The sequence below is a fragment of the Fonticula alba genome (assembly GCF_000388065.1).
Source record: "Fonticula alba strain ATCC 38817 unplaced genomic scaffold supercont2.1, whole genome shotgun sequence".
In the NCBI taxonomy this organism is placed as follows: domain Eukaryota; order Rotosphaerida; family Fonticulaceae; genus Fonticula; species Fonticula alba.
Window position 1 is genome coordinate 1087053 of NW_009242971.1, and position 12078 is coordinate 1099130.

The 12078-nt window shown below is 63.2% G+C and overlaps 4 protein-coding genes across 4 annotated transcripts in view; 2 read left to right on the plus strand and 2 right to left on the minus strand.

Annotated features, from left to right (window-relative positions):
• Positions 1-1336: 1336 nt before the first annotated feature.
• Positions 1337-3439, plus strand: H696_00237 (heat shock protein 90-1; the record flags this gene model as incomplete). Its single annotated transcript, XM_009494083.1, has 1 exon — positions 1337-3439. The coding sequence occupies one exon, from the start codon at positions 1337-1339 to the stop codon at positions 3437-3439; it is 2103 nt and encodes a 700-aa protein (XP_009492358.1).
• A 2223-nt stretch (positions 3440-5662) lies between these two features.
• On the plus strand, positions 5663-7512 carry H696_00238 (hypothetical protein). The gene is made up of 3 exons (XM_009494084.1): positions 5663-6190; positions 6339-6508; positions 6621-7512. The coding sequence occupies exons 1-3, from the start codon at positions 5719-5721 to the stop codon at positions 7458-7460; spliced, it is 1482 nt and encodes a 493-aa protein (XP_009492359.1). The 5' UTR covers positions 5663-5718; the 3' UTR covers positions 7461-7512.
• A 140-nt stretch (positions 7513-7652) lies between these two features.
• Positions 7653-9245, minus strand: H696_00239 (hypothetical protein). The gene is made up of 2 exons (XM_009494085.1): positions 8341-9245; positions 7653-8146 (listed from the first exon to the last, which is right to left on the minus strand). Exons 1-2 carry the CDS (start codon positions 9151-9153, stop codon positions 7733-7735), a joined length of 1227 nt encoding a protein of 408 aa, XP_009492360.1. The 5' UTR covers positions 9154-9245; the 3' UTR covers positions 7653-7732.
• Positions 9246-9548: 303 nt separating this feature from the next.
• The window catches only part of H696_00240 (hypothetical protein), a 3193-nt gene continuing 663 nt past the window's right edge, over positions 9549-12078 (minus strand). The window contains exons 2-5 of the mRNA XM_009494086.1: positions 12005-12051; positions 11656-11896; positions 10581-11510; positions 9549-10443 (exon numbers count right to left, since the gene is read on the minus strand). Coding sequence (XP_009492361.1) covers positions 10022-10443; positions 10581-11510; positions 11656-11896; positions 12005-12051 — 1640 coding nt within the window. The 3' untranslated portion in view covers positions 9549-10021. The remainder of the gene's footprint in view (positions 10444-10580; positions 11511-11655; positions 11897-12004; positions 12052-12078) is intronic.

The following is a 12078-nucleotide window of genomic DNA, read 5'->3' on the forward strand; positions in this document are numbered from 1 at the left end:
GGCGCCTCGGGCGCTGGTCGTCATTGTTTGATGATGGGCTTTTCTGCCATCTTTTGAACACCTTTTGGGTGTTCCCGCCCCCCGGCCCCCGCCCCCGCGCCGGCTCCCCCTCCCTCCTGCCGCCCCTGCTGCCAGGGGGGGCAGTTTCCCCGGGGCGGGGCATTTTTCTGGAAGGTGCTATTTTTCTTCCAGAAAGTCCGTTGATACGGCTGCGCGAACAAGCCCCCCTCCCCCCTCCGGGGGGGGGGGGGGATGGGTGTCCCCCGACCGTGTCGTCTCTGAGCGGCGGAGGACATTGTGGGTGCGCACTCACGCGCGCACATTGGCGCTGCGCCCCCATTTGGTGCTGTGCCATGTTTGTCTGAGTCTCTCGTTGGCTCCTCCGCCAAGCGGCCGGCAACGCCCTGAGTGGTGCGGGGGTGGGCCACGCGCTGTCTGCGCCTCGGGGGCTGTGGATTGAGGGGCCCCCCCCCCCCCCCCGGGGGAGGGGGGCGGATTACTCGGATCCCCGCCTTTTCGCGAATCCTCCTCCGGTCTGTGTGGCAATGCGGCGGTACCGACGCACAGGACCTGTTGCTGGGGGCACTCCCGTCGCAGAGTCTGTGCCAGGGCGCTCTCACCCTCGGGGCCCGTCTAGCATGTTCGAGCTCAGTTGGGAGCCCTGCGCGCCAGCTGCGGTCCTCTTGTCTCGTGCCTGCCCCAGGGAGCCGGCGGCCGGGGGAGGAGCGGACCGGGCACGCCTTGCTGCGGGCTGCCCCATGGCTCTTGTCTGGTGGATTGTCGAGTGCGAGGCCGTGCCCCGGTGCCAGGAGAGCCTGCCGGCCTGCGTATCCCGCGCGCCCCGCGGCCGCGGCCGCGGCCGCCCTCCCGCCTCGACACTCATGCGCATCACGGAGGTTGTCGTCTCCCGGGGCGGGGCGGATGGTGTGAGGCGGGTGTCGACCGTGTGCCGGGGCGCCTTCCGCCCGGTCCCCTCCTCTCCCCTCCGAGCGAGAGGGAGGCTTGGGGGTGGCGGGCGGCCTGCCCGGCCGGTGGGCACCCTCCGCAGGGGTATATAAATAATCATAGTTTGCCACCCTCTGGGCAGGAGAATTCTTCATCCGAATTTGTCATTTGTGTTCTTCCCTGCTGACCTTTTCAGATACCCACCGTGCGTCTCCCTTCCTCCCCCCTTGCCTGCTCCTCCTTCCCTCCCCCCCCCTTGCCTGCTCCTCCTTCCCTTCCCCCTTGCCTGCTCCTCCTTCCCCCCTCCTTCCCCCCCTCCTTCCCCCCTCCCCCCACATCACCTCCTGCTGACCCCAATCCCCTCCCCTGTCCCTTCGGCACGCAGTCCACCATGTCCACCGAGACCTTTGCTTTCCAGGCTGAGATCAGCCAGCTGATGTCGCTGATCATCAACACTTTCTACTCCAACAAGGATGTCTTCCTGCGTGAGCTGATCTCCAACGCCTCTGATGCTCTGGACAAGATCCGCTACCAGTCGCTGACCGACCCGTCCAAGCTGGACAGCGGCAAGGACCTGGAGATCTCCATCATCCCCAACAAGGAGGCTCGCACCCTGACCATCCGTGATACCGGTATCGGTATGACCAAGGCCGACCTGGTCAACAACCTCGGTACCATTGCCAAGTCCGGCACCAAGTCCTTCATGGAGGCCCTCCAGCAGGGTGCCGATATCTCCATGATCGGTCAGTTCGGTGTGGGCTTCTACTCCGCCTACCTGGTCGCCGAGAAGGTCCAGGTCACCTCCAAGCACAACGATGATGAGCAGTACACTTGGGAGTCCTCGGCCGGTGGCTCTTTCACCATCACCCAGGACGAGACCCCCACCCTCAACCGTGGTACCGCCATCACCCTCTTCATGAAGGACGACCAGCTGGCCTACCTTGAGGATGCCAAGATCAAGGAGATCGTCAAGACCCACTCCGAGTTCATCAGCTACCCGATCAAGCTCCAGGTCACCCGCGAGGTTGAGAAGGAGGTCGAGGACGACGAGGAGGAGGAGGTTGTCAAGCCCGCCGACGAGGAGGACGCCCAGGATGTCGAGTCCGACGACGAGGAGTCTGCCTCCAAGAAGAAGACCATCACCGAGGTGGAGACTTCCTTCGAGGAGCTCAACAAGACCAAGCCCCTGTGGACTCGCAACCCGGAGGGCATCACCAACGAGGAGTACGCCGCCTTCTACAAGTCCATCTCCAACGACTGGGAGGATCACCTGGCCGTCAAGCACTTCTCCGTCGAGGGTCAGCTCGAGTTCCGTGCTATCCTCTTCGTTCCGGGCCGTGCTCCCTTCGACATGTTCGAGTCTCGCCGCAAGCGCAACAACATCAAGCTCTACGTGCGCCGTGTGTTCATCATGGACGACTGCGAGGAGCTCATGCCCGAGTGGCTGTCCTTCATCAAGGGTATCGTCGATTCCGAGGATCTGCCCCTGAACATTTCTCGTGAGACCCTGCAGCAGAACAAGATCCTCAAGGTCATCCGCAAGAATGTCGTCAAGAAGTGCGTCGAGCTCTTCCAGGAGATCGCCGAGGACAAGGAGCAGTACGCCAAGTTCTACGAGGCCTTCTCCAAGAACCTCAAGCTCGGTGTCCATGAGGACTCTCAGAACCGCGAGCGCCTGGCCCACCTCCTGCGCTACAAGTCCACCAAGTCCCTGGACGAGGCCACCTCCCTGGCCGACTACATCGAGCGCATGCCCGCCGAGCAGAAGGACATCTACTACATCACCGGCGAGTCTCAGGCCGCCGTCGAGAACTCTCCCTTCCTTGAGGCCCTCAAGAAGAAGAACCTCGAGGTCCTGTTCATGGTCGACCCGATTGATGAGTACGCCGTTCAGCAGCTCCGCGAGTTCGAGGGCAAGAACCTGGTGTCCGTCACCAAGGAGGGCCTCGAGCTGCCCACCACCGAGGAGGAGACCGCCCGCTTCGAGAAGGTCAAGGCCGACTTCGAGCCCCTGTGCAAGCACCTGAAGGACATTCTCGGCGACAAGGTCGAGAAGGTCGTCGTGTCCAACCACATGGTGTCCTCCCCCTGCTCCCTGATCACCGGTGCCTATGGCTGGTCTGCCAACTTCGAGCGCATCATGAAGGCCCAGGCTCTGCGTGACACTGGCATGTCCTCGTACATGTCTTCCAAGAAGACCCTCGAGCTGAACCCCGACCACAAGATCATCACCACCATCAAGGAGAAGTTCGAGGAGGATGCCGGCTCCAAGACCGTCCACGATCTGACCATGCTCCTGTTCGACACTGCCCTCCTGTCTTCTGGCTTCTCCCTGGAGGACCCGAACAAGTTCGCTTCCCGCATCCACCGCATGATCGCCCTGGGTCTGTCCCTGTCTGGCGACGACCACTCCGCCTCCGACATCGAGGACGGCCCGGCTTCCGATGATGATGCCCCCGAGCTCGAGTCCTCCACCATGGAGGAGGTCGACTAAGTGTGTGTGCGCATATGTCCTCTGCAGCGCGGGGCGCGCCTCTCCCCCTTTCTGTCCTCCTCCGGCTTCTCTCTCTCTCTCTCTCTCTTCCCATATCGGGGGGCGAGCGAGAGGCAGGGCAATATGGTGTGCGGAGAGAGAGATGCTGGCCGCCTCGCTGCGCGCGCTCCCCCCTCCCTCTTTTCTCCCCTCTCAGAGATCACTCTTCTCTCCTCGTCCTCTCCCTCTCTCAAGCGTGTGAGGGGAGGAGAGAAAAGGGCCTTCGGCGCAGCGTGTGCATGTGTGTGCATGCGCGCGCAAAGCGCAAAGCCTGCTTGATTATGCGGCGCTGTGCACCACGGCTCCCCTTGCCGCGCCGCCCCCCTTCAAATACACAAACACCTATAGAAGCGTGCTTTTTCTTTCTCTTCTCCCTCTTCGTTCCTTTCTCTTCCCCCTCTTCGTTCCTTTCTCTTCTCCCTCTTCGTTCCTTTCTCTTCTCCCTCTTCTTCCAACCGGTTGTGTGCGCACGCGGACGCGGGTGTCTGAAGCAGAGCTCTCCTGGTGGTGGACCTCCCTGTGCCGTGCTTTTTTCCTATGAAGTGCCTTTCATGCTCCTCATTCGGGATCGAGGCAGCAAAGGACCTGAGCAGAGGGGCTGTTTGAGACAGTCTGGCGGGTGGGCGGGGGGGGGGGGGGGGGCGGCGGGGGGGTCAAGAGAGCACGGAGAGACGACAGCGAAGATTCGGCCTCGAGATTCTCCTCCATTTTGGGCCCCCCCCGTCCGCCCCTCATTCAGGACGGTGGCCCTGCTCCTCAAGTGTCACGTTCTGCCATTTCAAACCCGCATTTTTGAGATCACCACAATTCACGTGCTCAAGGGACCACAGGCCCGGCCCGAATTATGCGCCCCTGCCGTTCATGGCGCGTGCCCCGACCGCGAAAGAGGGAAGCTCTCCCGGCAGGTGGCCTTCCCCCACACACACGAGTGTGTTGCTTTCTTGGCCTCTCATGGGGGTGTGGGTCTCGGAAAAAGGCGCGTGTGGCCAGCGGCCGCCGTTGCGGGCCCCCACGCCGCGAAGCCGAAGGGCAAGAGGGTGCAATACAAGCTCGAGTGGCGGGAAGGAAAATGCGCCTGCAGGTGCGGGTGTGGGGCAGGGCAACAGCATGGGCGTTCCCCAGGAGATTCCCTCGCCGCCGTGCCCACGCACCGCGAGGGCCCGACCCATTTCTCGGGGCCGGGCCTGGCCCACGGGGGGGGGGGGGGTGAGGCACAGCCTTTGGTGTGTCGACAACAGCGCCGGGCCCAGTGGAGGGAGGGCGGGGAGAGTTGGCCTCGACCATCCCCTGGGGACGATGGGGACGCTCCTTTGAAAACAATCCCCTGAGCCGGGATATCCCCTTCTGCAGCTGCCCCTGGCCCTGCGGTGCACACCTCGCATCCCCGTCGTAGAATGTGCAAGGACACGCTCTTTTTTGAGATAGGCGCCCGGGGGGGCGGCACATCTGCGAGAGAGAGAAAGAGAGACCCCTCCCGGTCGAAACAAGTGTTCCCCTGACCCGGTGTGAGCATGCCCGCCTGCCTACCCGCCTGCCCGCCCGCTCGCCCGCCCCCGGAGAGTGGCCCATGCTTCCCCGCGCGCGCGCGCGCGCCACGGAGGGCGAGAACGCGCTGGCGAGATCCGTGCGGCCCTTGGGACGGTCAGATTCGGGCGTCCCGCCCGGCCTCCCGTTCTCCCGCCCGGCCTCTCGTGGCGCGGGGAGCCGATCGTCCGGGAGATCGACATGCCAGATCGCCCCGCTTCTTTTTGCTTAGAAACGGTCTCAGGTGGGACCGCCGCCCGGTAGCACTCGCGGGCATTTCCCCCAGCAGAGCCGGGCTCACGCGGCGAGTAGGTGCAAGAAAGGGAAAGAGAGCCCGCGGGAACGCATCAGGAAAAAAAACAATAATAAAGGGATTCACCCCGGGAAGCCCTTTGCGCGTGTGTAGCTCCCCCCCCCCTCTTCCATCCCTCGGCCCCTTTTGGCCCCTTTTCCATTCTTCCACCCCCTCCCATTCCCCCCCCCCTCCTCCTTTTGGTGATTGATGCCACCGCTGTCAATCCCCGCCTCGATTCGCTTGTCGTCGTCGTCGTCTCCCCTCTCCCACTTTCTGCGCCCTCCCTCGCGCTCTTGATGTAGACCACTCGCCCCCCCCCGGCTTCGACCAACTCCACTCCGGGCGGTCTCTCTCCCCCCCTTTTTCCTCCCGCCTCCCGCCTCCCGCCTCCCGCCTCCCGCCTCCCCTACCCCTGTCCCAAATGTCCCTCACCGCATCTGAGATCGCCTCCGCCTGGGAGGGCCTCTTCCAAGGGTCACTCGCGCCGCTGGGTCCGCAGGTAGGCGGACATTTCACGGCCCCGGCTGTGACATCGACGAAGGCCTCCTCCAGCGTGGCCACGGCCAAGGTCACTTCCTCGGCCCTGGCAGGCAATCTCCTGTCACCGCCAGCCTCGCCACCAGCCTCGCCACCGCCTCCCCCGCCGATTGAGGGCGGCAAGCTGCCGGTGCTCGAGTGCGGCCCCCTCATCTTTAAGCCTCTGATCGCCGACACCCGTGCCCACCGGGAGAGACGCTTTTACCAGGTTCTCTTCCCCGACGTGCCGGACTTTTCCCCGAATGCCGGGGCCATCAGCCCGGGGAATAAGCCCCCCACCAATCGCATCGACGCGCTTTCCCACCTGCGGCCCTTCATCCCCCGGTACTTCGGGTCTGGCCGCGCCAATGGGATTGGTACTGTCACCCCCCTCCTCCCTCCTCCCCCACTCGTTCCCTGGTCATTGCCCCCCCCCCCCCCGCCTTTCGATACTCCCTACAAGCCTGTTGTCGTCGGACTCCTTACTCCCCTCCCCCCCCCTCCTCCCCCTTCATCCGGGAGTAGATTACATCTGTCTCGAAAATCTGGCCTTCTCAGCCACGCGGCCGGCCGTGGTTGACCTGAAGGTGGGGCGGATCGCCTGCTCCCCGAACGCCTCGACCAAGCGCAAGCAAAAGGAACTGGAAAAGTACATCTGGCAAGAGCTCATTGGCTTCCGTGTCACCGGTATGAAGGTATGTCTTCCCCCTTTTGCCTCTCGCCTGCCGCGCCCTTCTGGCCCTCCCTTGCCGGGGCTGGTCACGGTTCTCATGCCCATCTCCTTCTTCATCCTCCCGCGATCGCCAGTCCTACTCCTCGAGTGGGGAAATACTTGATGCCGATCGCATGTACGGGCGGACTCTGGGCCCGGATTCCGTGAGCCTGGCCTTTCGGCATTTCTTCCGCCTGGAAGAGCTGTATGTGGAGTTGGCACAGAGCGGCCATGCTGAACTCCTGCAATCCAAGCCTGGCTCCCCTCTACACCAAGCCCTTGCTCGCGAGCTTGCTGCCCGGTGGCGTGGAACTCCCGGCCATGCAGTCGGCCTGCCGCCTGCCTATCCCATCCCTTCAGACGTCTTCAGCGCCACTGGCTCCGGCCGAGGCCCGTCCGTCCTATCATGGAGTTCTGGCCTGCCTTTCTGTTCTCCACCAGCCCGAGGTCCGATCGAGGGTCCTGTGACATCCAAGCGCCGGACATCTGAAACCCTGGTTGCACGCCTGCTCGGGCGGCTGTTGCTCCTGCGCACAGCGCACTGGCAATTGTCCAACCTCGAGCGGGCTCTTCGCCTGCAGGGAGCCTTCCACATCTACAGCAGCTCGGTCTTGATCATCTATGACGATGCCTTCCTGGACCAGGAGCTCCCCTCCACCCGACCGGACGATTTGAGCATCTTCCCTCCGGTTGGACTTCCCCCTTCGGCAGCGACCATGGCAGGAGAACAGCTACCGCTGCCCGAGCAAATGCCCGCATGGGCTCAACATTGTCCAGTTACTGTGCGGCTGATTGACTTTGCCCACGCCCTGGATGCCACCCCGGCCGGCTCACCCGACCAAAGCACTCTCTATGGTGTTGGTTCGATCATGTCCTGTGTGGAGCAACTCATCGCCGAGGTGGAGATCTTGCTGGACCACTTGATGCACCTGTAGAGGCAAAGGTGGTCCTCTTCTTGTCTTCGCCCCCCCCCCCCCCTCCCCCCCTGAATAGACCACTTTCCCCTATCTCTCTCTCTCTCCCCCCCCTCGCCTCCCTTCTCGATGTCTTTTGTGAGAGAGTGTCACCGGCTACTCGCACGAGGAATCTATTGCATGTGGGCGCACATGTCGCTTTCCAGGGGGGGGGGGGGGGGGAATATTTGCATGAAAGCTTGCCCATGCACATCCATACAATGTGCAGCGTCTCTTCAATGACAAGGGGACCTTTAGAACTGGGTTTTGAGCCAGCGATGCTTGGCCAGCTTCAGCAGGAGCGGCACGCTCGGATGCTTGGCCGATGGGATGACTGATGCCCGATCACAGAAGGGATCAAACTGCACAGCCGGCAGGGCCAGCGTGTCCAGATAGTGCTGCAGGGGAATGGCCACGCCGGCCAAAACCGCCACCGAATCACTGGGCAGATGAGCCCCCGGCAGAAGGCCAAACATGCGCCGGCCGAAGGTCTTTCCGGCGGAGGGGTTTCCAGCGGCCGCAGCATTGGAGGAACCATAGACCATGGTCCGAGCGGTGATTAGATGATCATTGGCGCGTGTGGCCAACTCGAAGACCGCGTCACACAGCTCCGTCGGGGTTTTGGCCCCGGGGGCCAATCGCAGGATGGCCTCCTCGCGAAGATTGTGCTACGCAGGGTCAAACGGGACGGGGCAGAAAGCGGCAGGGGTGGTGAGCATGCAGGCAATACAAGCAAGTACATCCAAAACCAGGACAGGGTGGAAAGGAGGGGCAACGGAAGGTGTGCATGTGCACGAGGGAGAGAGAGAGAGAGGGGGGGGGAGAGGTGATTCGGAGGAGGGGAGACGGGAGAGGAGGGCACCTTCATGACCAGATCCACCGGCAGCAAAAGCCGGCCCTGAGCCTTGTCGATTCTCATGGCCCGAATGACATTGACAATGGCGGCCGCCTGGCCGACATGGGAGGCCGCATGCTCGGCCAGAGAGCCAGTCTCCTCGGTGCCACCAGCCCCCAGGCCAGCCGCCTGCAGACAGAGGCTAAGTACTGTGCCGGAGGTGTTTTCACCAAAGCGCTCCAGCTCATCCAGAGAGCCAAAAGCCCGATGCCCGGCGGCATGACGCTTCGACCGTTCATCCACCAGACGGGCGAGCCAGCGCCGAGACAGGGGGCGCACGCTGCGATGGAAGGCCCGCAGGGTGACGGCAATCGGATGCTGCTGCGCGGAGATCCCTCCGCCAGGAATATTGGCCGGATCTGTGTCCTTGCTTGGCGCCCGGGCATAGATGGCCCCGATGACCTCGCGCCAGTAGGCGTAGCGGATCTCCGCCAGGCGAGGGTCCGTGGCGGCCGAGGAGATGTGGCTGGCCTCGAGACTGAGGCAGCGGATGGCCATCCAGGCAATCTGGGTCGACGCGGGGGCCGGGAAAAAGTGCGTCGCCAGGAAGGCTTCATAGTCCCCGGTTCGCAAGCTTTCCCTGAGATGATTGACGCCTCGCTGGAGGGTCTTTGGGTCATTCGTGGAGTCGAGTCCGGTCGACTCGGGGCCACCCGGGGGGGGGGAGGTGGACAGGTGCCGATTCGGGGAGCTCAAAAAAGTAGAGGCAGCTGTGGCCCGGGCCAACTGCAGGCCCACCGGGGTGAGGCCCTGGCCCACGGGGGAGAGGAGACGAAGCATGAACAAAGAGACGAGGATGGGGAACGCAAGCGGGGGGATGCAGAGGGAAAGGCGAAGGGCAGCGGCTGGGGGGGGGGGGGAATCTGTGCTTGTGAAGCCTGAAGACCATGCCTCAGCGTCACCCACAGGGCACATGGTCTTGAGGGGGAGTTTAAGAGGGATCAAGATGTCGAAGGCGATAACCGGCATCTGTGAGTCAGCAAGAGGGAGGGCGAGAGAGGAAAGGAGACAGAGCCGACAGAGGGAGGATCCTGCTCTCGGCCCCCTGCCCCCCTCCCCTCCCCCCCGCTGAGGATGGGCAGATTGAAGAAGAAAGGCGGGCCAGCTCGACACGTGATACGACATGACGAGTGTGTCCCGGCCCAGGGGGGGGAGGGACCTGCTGCCATCCCTCGCCGTGGCCCTCTCAACACGTTCGGGCGAAGGGGAGGAGGAAAGGAAGAGGAAGAGGCCCTCTCTGGCAGGCGTAAACTCTTTGGTGGTATATTTCGAGGGTACAAGGACACAAGCGTGCATTTAGGGGCGGGTGCGTGCGCGCATGACCGAGCTAGCTCGGTCCGGGGACATGTGCGCCCCCAAGCCTATCCTGCGTAAGTGTGCGGGAACAGGAGGGCAAAGTGAGAGGTCACACAGGGGAGGAAGGGTGCGCGCTGGGGGCCCGAGAGGGTGTCCTGCCATGCGTGCGCACATGCCGGTGCATGTGCAAACGTGTACACTTGTGCATGCATATAAATGTTTTGATGTATGGAAATACATGTAATGGGGGCGGGGGAGCAGCAAGAGGAAAAGGAGGGAGGCGGGGGGGGGGGGGGGAAGATTGTACAGAGATGCATGCGCATACATAAATCTAAGGCACACAGGCGCGAGCTTAGTCCTGGGCCTCGGTGAGCTTGTTCATGTTCGGCACGATGTGGGTGCGGAAGTAGTCCAGGGCCTTGCTCTGCACCTCAAGGTTGTGGCGGGCGGTCAGGACATGGATCATCTCGGCACGGAGGCGCACGCAGTCCAGAGCCTGGTTGTAGTAGCCGATGGCACGGCTGATGTCCTCAGGGTTGCCGGAGGTCGAGGAAGAGTAGTGCTGCGCGAGCAGGAGCATGGCCATGTCGTTGCGCGGGTCCAGCTCGAGGGCCTTCTCCAGGAGACCGACGACGGTGGCGCGGTCCTCGGCCGGGAAAGCACCAACATCAGGCTGGCCACCGTTGCTGTTGGCACTGGCGGTGATGAAGCGGCTGAAGATGAGGTTGGCCTCGGCGATGTAGAACAGCGGGAAGTCCTTGAAGCGCTTCTGGCCTGCGGAGGGAGAAGGCAGCGAGGAGGGTCAGCAATCATACGTCAGGTGTGGGACAGGAGAGAGGGGAGAGAGAGAGAGAGAAAGAGGGGGGGGGGGAGCAATGAGGCGACAGCAGCGCGGAATCCCAAATGCGTACCCTCCCGGAGGAACTTCTCAGCCTCATCGAAGCGCTGCATGTTGGCAAGGCTCTCCACGAAGTGGAAGACCAGGTCCGGAACGTGGGGGAACTTGGCCTGGACAGACTCGAACTGATTCTGCAGGGAGATGATCTCATCCATGCTGCTGGCCATAGCCTGCATGGCGGTGAAGCGCTGGAGGTAGGCCACGTAGGAGGCCTCGCCCTTGGCGATGATCATGTCGAAGTCCTCGAGAGCCTTGTCCAGGGAGTTGCGCAGGAGGTTCAGCTGGGCCGTGTGCAGGTAGAGATCCGAGTCGGTGGGATCCAGCTGCTTGCCCTTGTCCAGGTCGAGGAAGGCCACATCGTGGCCGTCGATCTCCGAGTTGATGGAGGCACGGCGGATGTAGGCGCTGGAGGTGGGCTCCAGCTCGATGGAGCGGTCGATGTCGGCCAGGGCCTCCGGGGCCAGGCCGGCCAGGAAGTAGAAGGTACCACGCAGGTTGTAGGCCTTGCCCAGGTGCTGGGTGTTGTTGGCGATGGCCAGGTGGATGGTGTCGAAGCTCTCATCATACTCGCCCTGGTGCAGCAGGTGGATGGCCGTGCGGAAGAGGTGGTCGCCATCGGTGGAGTCGGCCGAGGCGGGCTCCTCGCCGTCGGCAAGGGTGGGGTAGGTGGCGTAGATGTTGTTGTGGAAGCTGTCCAGGTAGTTGCGCACGGTGAAGTAGGAGGGGACCCGGGCCTTGCGAGAGGCGATGATGTCATCGACCTCGGAGGCGGCCATGCGCTGGCAGAGGGCCTCACACTGCTGGATGATGCTGTCCATGTTGGCGGGCTCCATGTGCGAGAGGATCAGGCAGTCGACGGCGGCCAGGTTGAACTTCTTCAGCTCGGTGTAGGCGGTCATGCGGCGACGCAGAGCGCGGATGTACAGAGGGCTGAGAGTGAGAGCTGGGTAGGTGGCAGCCAAGGGACGGAGTCGAAGGGAGGAGTTAGCCAGCGAGCCGGGGAGGGGGGGGGGGGGGGGCGGGGGGAGTCTACACACACGCATACACGCGAAGCAGAGTAGGGCGGAGGGATGATTGAGGGAGCGCACCCATGGAGGTATCAGCGACACACTGCTCCAGGTCACCGAGGTAGAAATGGGAGGTGCCACGGTTGTGGTAGAGGAAGGACAGGGTCTTCTCCGAGGCGTCGGGGGACTCGATGCCGGAGGTGTAGAAGGCAATGGCATCAGCATACTTGCCAGCCTTGAAGGCGGCGTTGCCCTTGACACGGAAGCCATCGGAGACGGTTTGCGAGCTGGCGCTGGCGTCGGTAGCCTTGGAGCTCTTGACCTGGTGGGGTGAATGAAAGTGGGGGCAAGGGTGTAAGCAAAGAGGGTGGGGGGGGGGGGAGGGCGGCCAGTTGGTTGGCTGGGGAGGGAAATGGCCGGTTGCGCGCACCTTGGCAACAAGCTCGTCGGTCTTGACACCGTTCTCAGTGGTGCGGGCTGCTCGGATGGGGGAGGGGGGGGGGG

Excerpts from the sequence above, each read along its gene's own strand:
- H696_00238 (XM_009494084.1), top strand. The coding sequence starts at position 5,719 with ATGTCCCTCACCGCATCTGAGATCGCCTCCGCCTGGGAGGGCCTCTTC. Across the intron at positions 6,191-6,338 it reads TGGCCGCGCCAATGGGATTG|ATTACATCTGTCTCGAAAAT; the intron begins GTACTGTCACCC and ends ATCCGGGAGTAG. Across the intron at positions 6,509-6,620 it reads TCCGTGTCACCGGTATGAAG|TCCTACTCCTCGAGTGGGGA; the intron begins GTATGTCTTCCC and ends CGCGATCGCCAG.
- H696_00239 (XM_009494085.1), bottom strand. The coding sequence starts at position 9,153 with ATGCTTCGTCTCCTCTCCCCCGTGGGCCAGGGCCTCACCCCGGTGGGC. Across the intron at positions 8,147-8,340 it reads CGGTGGATCTGGTCATGAAG|CACAATCTTCGCGAGGAGGC; the intron begins GTGCCCTCCTCT and ends GACCCTGCGTAG.